Consider the following 9,400-nt stretch of genomic DNA (forward strand, 5'->3'; position numbering starts at 1 on the left):
GTTAAATGTAGGGGGGTAAAAATCCCATGTGAGAATGTTTTTTTTAAATCAAATCCCTGCTGACACACTTATTTACACCTTTAACAATTTCCATGAAATTTATATACTGCAAGCATTTTTGTTATTTAGTTATTATTTTAATAGTTTACGGTGCCTGGATCTTATAACCATCCATCCATTTTCTTACACCCTTGTCCCTCAGTGGGGTCGGGAGGGTTGCTGGTGCCTATCTCCAGCTTGCAACATCGCAAAAATGTTATTTTTTGCAATGTTATTTGACTATTTAATCCTTTGTGATGGTTTTATTTACGTCGTAGCAGGTTTGTTTGCCTAACAGAGGACAATAAAAACTGTATATATTACATATTGAATTTATTTTCACATTAATTTTTGAACATGTGGTTTATTTTCCTTCATTCTAACAACACAGCACACATACCAGTGTCGATATTCTTCAATGAAATCATGAAGCAAACAATGCCCTTTTGTAAACTGATCAATTTGGTGTATCACAGATCACATCAAGAGAAGGAATGCAGTGTTTTAATTGTACATATAAACAGGTAACACCTATTTTTGATAAATAAACACGACACATTTGAAAAAAGCAACAAAACACGTTTGCTTATACAGAGGCATAAATTATCCCGGTGTTTAGCCGTACTCTCAGATCTCCCATGTGTTTATTTCTCCAATGAAAATCCACTTTTATTAAGGTAAATAGGGAATGTCACCAGTGCTCCTAGAGTCACCTGAGACTATGGACATACGACGAGGAGCAAAGAGCAAACAACAAAAATTTGTAGAGTTGACCACTTTTATGTTCTCACAAGAAAGTCATACTTGACGTGTTGACTTAGAAATGTACAAGAAAACACATGAATGGAAACCAAAGAAGGAAAACAAGAGGGAAAAAAATCGGGTGAAAGAACAAAATAAATTAAAGCTTGTAAAGTAAGCATGTCACAACAATCAAAACGTTACAGCATATCAAGGTAATGGCCAGGTTTTCAGACTTTGAAATCCAGCAGGTTGCAGTCGATCTTGTAGTAAACGTACGGGTAGTACTCCTGTTGGCTCAGATTCAGACCTGGGATGTCCATGGAAGCCTGGAGGCCAAAACCAAAGTTCAGCTCGCGAGTCAAATTACACTTATATCTAATATTGGCTTATATAAAGTACATTTAGTCAATGTGTCAAAACCTAATGTATCAATTAGTTGATGGGTGCATAAAAAAATGGTGGGCTCTATCTAAGTAATCGCAATCATTTCATCAGATAGTCCAGAGCTATGGCCGAAACTCACGTCGATGACAGCAGCACTGCTGTCCAGGTGTTTGTACAGGTCATACAGCACCTCTCTAAGTTTCTTCATGTTCTTTTTGTTGGGCTGAAGCAGCATGGCCTGGAAGTTAACTGGCAACCCGTATCTACAAAAAAAATCAAGCATAGATGTAGGTCACCGAGTTAATGTGCCAAGTCATTTTTTAACATTTGAGTGCTAATATAAAAAATGAAATTACAGCGGATACTCAGGCCTTTTTACATTTAGGCTGCATGTGCCATATGACACCAACAGGGAGCAACACTTCCACAAAAAAATATATATTTATTGGACAAGAAAGTCAAAAGGTCGGTCCAGCGTTGATCAAAGTATGAGGCTTTTATATACTCTATGGGAATGAAAAATAAAGTCTCAAAACCCAAGATCATTTAAAGCAGTCTTCTTTTTTTAATCTACTTATTCAGATCAAAAAAATAAATAAATAAATAAAAATAATACAATTCCATATTTCTCCAATATTTTTCAACCCAGATGCCATCAATCTACTATTTACTATTTGACATTATGTTCGACTCAACATGTTAACTACCTCTCACCTCAATACCGACTCAACAAACACACGCAGCGCTTTTATGTGAATCCACGCGATGAAGGCCTCACTGAAATTCACCTTCAACCATCGCACCAAAGGACCCTAGATTGATAATAAATAAATTAATAAAAACACAGCTTAACATTGAGAAAAGTCCTTTTACATGCATCAGAACGTTATGTCAGAAGCAACTTAGAGTTGCTTCCATACTTTCTGTCGTTACCCCCCACCAACATCCTGTACTTTGTCCCGTTGTATGTGAATAAAAGGCAGTCTTACAAACTGTTTCTTCTTGTCTGTGGACAGGCGGGTCATCTCCTCTTTGTCTGCCTTCATCTCCTCCTCGTTGTACTGGAAGTCGCGCACTGTAAACCTGAGCCAGGATACACAGTAGAAAGATGGTAAGGAAGGTAAACAAGTGTGCAGGAGTCTGCTTGGCCATTAGCCACTAAAATAACAGAAAAATAAAATAAAGGCAAAGTTTCACAATTGGAACCCCATGGGGAGCTCGACAATAAAGGAAAATAAAGGATGTTAAAAATAATAATAATAAAACACATTTCAGTCGTCAATATTAATGTGACTGTTTAGAATGAACAGATTTATGATGGACATATGACCACGTTTCACTACAACAACAAAAAAAATCAAGTAAACTCATGCATGATGCTGCCAATCAATATGAGATGAAGCACAGGAGTTAGAATATATTCTCTTACAAAAGCTCAAAAAATCTTTTTGAAGAAGTAACAGATGTAGATAATTTTGTTGACACCCATGGCGTGCACAGATCACAGATGCAACAAGCATATGGTTTTGTGCTGGGTTTTTTTTTTTATGGTTTTGTGGCAAAAGTGGCTTTTATTCACAGCCCAATTCACAGACAATAAATGTGCAAAGAGAGGAGAGGAAAGGCATGGAGCATTTTTTTTAATAACTGCTGTAAAAAATATGCTGTTATTGGCCTACAAGACAATAATTGAGTCATCACATGTGACATCCCTGGCTGGTCTGGTTTGGACTAAAGTCCAAATCTGCTGAAGACAGTGGATAAGATGACGGGAACCCAAAAGGCTCAGATTTTATTCTTCCATCCATTGAGTCATTGTCTTTACCTGATTAAACCCTGGATTTTCTTTCTGCAAGGCAACAGTTGTACCAACCTAAAATAAACATCTAATAAAATTAAGGATTTGATATCTCTATATTTGCTACGGTACATTTAAAATACTGCAATTATAAGCAGGCGCCAACAAATGTGCCCATGTCTGTGTTTATCAGACGGATCAGGAAAAGTTACTTGTTTTCTCTGGCTTTGTGTCTGAAGTCATCTACAGCCTTCCTGAAGAGCGTCACACTGAAAAGACCGCTTTCGTTGTCCTCAAACAGCTGCCTGCGAGAAAGAGCAGAAAATACGTTCCAGTGAGAAAATGCGAAAATGCAGAGCTTTTTTATTGGAATTTTACAGCAAGTAATCAAGTGAATAATTGCATTAATGTTAGAACGCAACTGCAAAGGATGTTATTCTTAGCATGTGGTAACAATGTCTTATGATGACTGCTGGTGAACACACAACACTAACAGAAGCAATGTTTGCTCATCAAAACCATAAATCCTGAATGTGGCTCAGCGCTGTGGGAATTTTATGACGAGTGCTAATAATTTAGAGAGGAAAAAGGGTCTGTGCTGACAAATGCAAACCAAATATTACATTAGGTACAAAATGGCAAAAAAAAAAATTAGTGAAATGACCAGCACACTCAGTGACAGCAGCTGCAGCAGTGGCCAGCAAACAAAAATGCTGCTGGTTAATTTGGGTGGGACTCGAACAGACTCAAATAAAATAAATAAATAAATAAAAAATAAAAAAGCATGTTGTGTAAGTTGTGCTTCTGCAACACAACAAATCTGCTTCACCGCCTGCGTGCCACTGCCAGTCTTGGCTAGGATTCTCTTGCAAAAGAGATTTTTCATTTTGGGATTTTTCTGATGAAATAGAGGTTAACATAAAGAACAAAAAAAATGTCCTGTAATCTGTTGTGACTTGAACTTATTTGAATATTGCCAAAGATTGAGAAAATGTCTGGAACCTTTTATTTCCTGCACTAAAATACGAGCAAACATCCATCCATTTTCTTTACAGCCTTGTCCCTCAATGGGGTCGGGAGGGTTGCTGCTGCCCATCTCCAGCTAACGTTCCGGGCGAGAGGCGGGGTCAGCCTGGACAGGTCGCCAGTCTGTCGCAGGGCAACCAACCATGCACACTCACACCTAGGGACAATTTTGGAGAGGCCAATTAACCTAACAGTCATGTTTTTGAACTGTGGGAGGAAACCGGAGTACCCGGAGAAAACCCATGCATGCACAGGGAGAACATGCAAACTCCACGCAGGGAATCAAACCCAGAACCTTCTTGCTGCAAGGCAAAAGCTCTACCAACTGCACCACTGTGCAGCCCCCACGAGCAAACATTTTCAGTAGAAAAAATGTATCATTAGTGACAAATATCAATTTTCTTTTATAATCATTTATAATGTAATTTTGCTTTTTTTTGTAATTTCTTTTTATATATTTGAATAGTTTTATTTAGCTAGATACAGTTCATATTGTTCCGATTGTTTGAAGAAACTAAATTGCCAATAAGCAATGCTTATTTACAATAAACATGATAAAATCAAATGGACGTACTTAGTGGAACGAGGTACGACCATTTCTGCCAGCGTCTCATACGTCTTCTGCCAGTCAAGGTAGTTCGTCCTGGGGGGAAGAAAGAAAATAAATAAAATAACATAATGTTGTTTTAAAATAAAAAATAAATAAAATAAAAACAGAAACAACACCTTAATGCAACCTACCCACATTAAAAATAATAGTTTATGGGAATAGAGTTATTACGCACCTTCACATTTTACAAAGTTGTAGCTACAGGAATTCAGCATATTGCTCTCATATTGATCACACAGATAATTTTGCAAATTATCCTACTTGGGGACGACCACCAGCATGGTGACCAGGTACTCTGAGTCCAGCACAAAGTCATCTTTCTTCACTATGTCAGCCAGACTCCTAGTCAACAAACTCCCTCTGGAAGAACACACAAAGTCACTTCACAGTGCTAGCAGAAAGGCTATTGTTACGGTACGTTCTGCAGCTAGAGATCAGAACCATGTGAGCATTTTTGCTTGCGTTCTTTCAATATATGGAAACTGATAATGGAAAACCCAACTTCAACATTACTCACGCGTTCTTCCTCTCCAGATTCTGCAGGTTTCCCTTCAGATTGTTGTAAGCTGAAGCTCTGGCCTTCAGGTCGTTGTCTATCTGAGTCACTTGCTAGAAGTCAATTATACTTTAATTTAGTGCACCAAAACTTTTTCTTTCAGGTATAATTCACAAAAAAAAACTTCAGTGGCAGGTAACTTAAAGAGGAGAAGGTTTACCTTAGAGACAATCTCAGAGATGTTTTTCAGTGATTGTTTGATTGGATATTTAGCCATGTCCCACTGAAATCTGGAGATATAGGTGACCAGGTCAACTGCAACCCATAGAAAAGTTGTCAGCTTTCAAATTTTTTAACTTTCACTGATTTTACTTGCAGATTTTTAAATATATGAAGGAAAAGCGAGGATTTATTACTGTTTATTCACACTGCCCTGCAAAAGAAGTCAGATCACTTCAATCTATTCCCATTTTGTCGCAGATAAGCACTTTAGTTAATGATCCACAATTTAAAAAAAAAAAAAAAATCACAACTAAAACTCTGAAAAGTGTGGCTTGCATCTGTTCACAGAACACCTGGATTTACACTGAGAACAAATTACATAGAGATAAACTTTCTTTGCTAATTAGGTGACTTGGTACAAATTTTTGCCCTGATTTTTAAGAGCAAAAGAGGCTGAATACAGCACCTTTTAGATTATTATCTGTTAAAATGCATGTGTCCTCTGACTTTTAGCTTCATAAAGCTAAAGGCTTCATAATGCCTTAGCTTAAGGCTAAGTCTTAATAGTCCATCATTTTATGTGATAGACCACTTTCTGGTCTATCACAATAAAATGGATGTTTGTGGCCAAAATGTGAAAAGGTCACAAGGCTATGAATACTTTTGCAGGTATGTTGATGATGTTTACCTCCGTTAGCTAGTAGGTTCTCCTGGACTTTGTCTTTGCTGTCCTCCAGAACATCAGCCATGTACTGAGCAACTTTCTTCACCACACTGGACATGCCGATAAAACCAGCACATAAAAGAGGAGGAAATAAATGTAGGTTCTGAACTGAGATAAAAAATTTAAAAAAAGTTTCCTACTACACAACAAAACCATTCAAGCTCATAGTGGCGTGGTTTACCTTTCCACAAAAGTGTCTAGCTTTGCAAGCTCATCCGACAGGCCCACTAACACATCAAGAGTCCCAACCTGTTTGACGGAAACACTAAAATTCAACAAAGAAAAACAGAGAATTTACAGGGTGGGCGTACTGCGTTACCTTAAGGTCTGGGATGTTGAATTTGTGGTTGGTGGACAGGTTATTGGTCCGTGTAGTGGCCACCATGAGCTTGTCCCATGTCTGCTGGCAGGTCTTCTCCCCCGGAGCGGAGATCAACCAGAATTCTGTCATGGCTGCTTTTAGGAAGTTTGTTCACCCAGCTGCTGGTGTAGAGAAGTCACTGACAGTAGTATGTAGGGAAGAAGAAGAATTGTTAGTTTAGAAGTAGAGATCACTGATTAGGTTCACATGTGTAAGTCGGTTATTTGGTCTTCAGCACCAAAAATAATACAAACAATCTTGGAAATTGGACAAATGTATGTTGATTTAAAACCAAACTTACAAGTCCTCCCATTACAAAAATAAGAAAAAAGACTACCTGACAGTTGTTTTTGTTTCCCTCCATTTGGCCCTTTAGCTGTTCATACAGCTGTTAACTGTTAACTGTTCATACTGTTAACTTTCTATGTCAAACCACTGTGTGTTCACTAAATCCAAGCCACAACTTGCTCAGGACTTGTTCATCAATAGATTGAAAACACTTCTCAGAATTTATGGCACAAAACAAGTGTTTAAGTCTAAGATCGAACTAACCAGGGAAAGCCAATATTGCTGGATTATCCAACATGATAATGTTTTTATTTTCTATGACCAATTCAATTCTCATTAAAAAAAAATTAAAAAAAGGAAAAGCTTTGCGTTGGCCGGGAATCGAACCCGGGTCAACTGCTTGGAAGGCAGCTATGCTAACCACTATACCACCAACGCTGACACATACTGAGTGAAACATCTGTCCAGAACAGAACTCAGCTGACTAATATTTCATTTCCTTGTTTCTACTGTACACTTCCTATATGCCTCTATAGCTACAAAGTGTCCTCAGAACCACATACTGCGGAAAAAGACAGGTCTGGTGATTTATGGTCATATGATCAGTATAAGCGGAGAAGCGTTACTAAACAGTGATCATCTGCTTAATTTAAGGGGATGAACGTCACATGATCCACGGATCGCTCTCGTCTTCAAGTTACAGATAACTTTTAGTGCAAGAAAAAAAAAATCTATAAAAAGCAGCTGAATAAACCTGCTTCATGTAATGATTGCTGCTGCTGCTGCTGCTGCTGCTGACACGGGCTTGTTTATCGCTCCAGCTTCACGCCGTCACGACACTAATAAATAGAGGATTTCTGCACTTACCGATGAGCCTGACGGTCTCAATGCTATGGTCACGGAATTTAACTCAATGAAACAGTCACAGCTTTCCATAAATGAAGCGGAAAATATAAGGTTTAACATTCACAGGTCCTTCAACTGGGCATCTCACTCACGGTCAGCTGATCAAGGAAGAAGTTCTGCGTTTGCGCAACCGCTCCCTGCACACTGCTGCCCTCCAGTGGTGGCAAAAAATAAAGCTTCTTTTGGATGATAATGTACAGTTATCTATCTATCTATCTATCTATCTATCTATCTATCTATCTGTCTGTCTGTCTGCCTTTAAAACAAGTTTCGCTTTTCTGAAACATTGCCTCCTTGTGGTGAAATAGAGGTACTGTACTATGTACCTTATCGCCATTGGGGGGCAGTAGATGTCTAGAAATCAGTAGCTTTGTTTTCCAACAATGAGCAAAGCTATTTTGTAGAAACTCTTAAACAGTTACATTTTCACATTTATAATCCAACTCTGTTTAAATGTTTACACAGGGGCTCTCGCATTTCTTGTGATATATATTTTTAATTGGCTTGCGTTTTTTCGTGAATACTTTGTTATGATGACGGAAAGAAAACAAAGTGTGTCTTTGCTAAGGAGAACATAGATATAAATAATAAACTGATTGCTGTGGGGGAAGGTTCTTTAAAAACACTAAAATTAAATATCTGTATTTTTTTCATTTGACGTTTGACTCATTTATGACTTTTGCAGCAGAATGTTGCATTAAATTTGTCATCAAACATTTTGCTGTTTAGAATAAATCCTCTACAGCACACATCTCAGGTTTTGAAAAAAGTTGTCTTTGGAATTTTTTTTTTTAAGCATGGATGTGTGGAGGATGTGAAACTGATTATTAATGCTAATTTTGGTTTCTATCTGATACTTCTGGCTCAAAATTAAATTTCATTTCTTAGAACAGTGAATGCATTTTAATGAGACTCAGAGGAACAAAATTGGATTTTCTCCCCCATCCTCGTGAATATAAAAATACATTCTTTACTTTTCCTTTAAAAGTTGCAAAAACAAACTTTTGTCTGGAATAAGAATGTGCAAAATATTAAGTGCTTGAGAATTAAACAAATTTCCTGACAATCATTTTTAGTCATTATTCTTGTCAGACTGTACAGAATGCCTCAAAGCATTTAGATTAAGTTTGAACAAGCAGATAAAAACCTTTTGTGAAAATTCCTTATAGGACTTTCCTCTTCACAATCTTTAGTGCCTATGTAAGTCAGAGTGTTTTTTGAGTTCATTGGAGTGCTATAAAAAAAAAGATAAGGGTATTTGAGCCACCCCACACAGTTTCTACATAGTACAAAAACACAAGTCATATAACAGTGACAGATGCAGGTCAAACGTTTCTGCTTGTCTTAACAGTGTGTGGTCTACAGAATTTTATATAATACATCGTGCTGCATTAGAAACTTCTTACATCAATCTGGATTATCTAAAAAGGTTCAGCTAAATGAACATGAACAAAAACTAAGACAGGGCGACAAAGAGAATATAAAGAGTTAATAGTTAAAAAATGTGACATATTTTAATCCCTCACATTCCATGATACACGAGGAGACAGACTTTAATCTGAAATGAGGTTTTAAAAACTTATAATCAGCAGCTGGATTTGTCTGATCCTACTGCAATAAGGGGACTTTTGGCTCACTGACTTTCAAAACTTTCCCACGAGCAAGTCTCAAACCTCATTAAAAAATCACATGAAAATAAGTCCCTAGCTATATTTTGGTGGGTGCAGTGCATTATTATTATTATTTTTTTTTTTTTTTTTTTTTTTTTAGTTACAAATGTGACGTTTCGTCTCTTCTTGCAC

At 37.3% G+C, this 9,400-nt stretch overlaps 1 protein-coding gene and 1 non-coding gene across 2 annotated transcripts; both read right to left on the reverse strand.

Annotated features, from left to right (window-relative positions):
• Positions 1–355: 355 nt before the first annotated feature.
• Positions 356–7,731, reverse strand: atp6v1c1b (ATPase H+ transporting V1 subunit C1b). Its single transcript, XM_008421976.2, has 13 exons — positions 7,560–7,731; positions 6,363–6,543; positions 6,225–6,292; positions 6,008–6,093; positions 5,318–5,412; positions 5,119–5,210; positions 4,863–4,961; positions 4,566–4,634; positions 3,178–3,270; positions 2,157–2,250; positions 1,882–1,979; positions 1,307–1,430; positions 356–1,109 (listed from the first exon to the last, which is right to left on the reverse strand). Exons 2-13 carry the CDS (start codon positions 6,492–6,494, stop codon positions 1,011–1,013), a joined length of 1,149 nt encoding a protein of 382 aa, XP_008420198.1. The 5' UTR covers positions 6,495–6,543; positions 7,560–7,731; the 3' UTR covers positions 356–1,010.
• trnag-ucc (transfer RNA glycine (anticodon UCC)) lies at positions 7,059–7,130 on the reverse strand. Its single transcript has one exon. It is a non-coding gene; the product is annotated as a tRNA-Gly (tRNA).
• Positions 7,732–9,400: the final 1,669 nt, after the last annotated feature.

This window comes from Poecilia reticulata, linkage group LG11 (assembly GCF_000633615.1).
Source record: "Poecilia reticulata strain Guanapo linkage group LG11, Guppy_female_1.0+MT, whole genome shotgun sequence".
NCBI lineage: Eukaryota > Metazoa > Chordata > Actinopteri > Cyprinodontiformes > Poeciliidae > Poecilia > Poecilia reticulata.

Bases quoted from the DNA above. Each gene is read 5' to 3' on its own strand.
- atp6v1c1b (XM_008421976.2), bottom strand. From the start codon at position 6,494: ATGACAGAATTCTGGTTGATCTCCGCTCCGGGGGAGAAGACCTGCCAG. The intron at 6,293-6,362 runs GTAACGCAGTAC...TCCGTCAAACAG, and splicing joins TCAACATCCCAGACCTTAAG to GTTGGGACTCTTGATGTGTT. The intron at 1,110-1,306 runs GTGAGTTTCGGC...TTTGGCCTCCAG, and splicing joins GCAGTGCTGCTGTCATCGAC to GCTTCCATGGACATCCCAGG.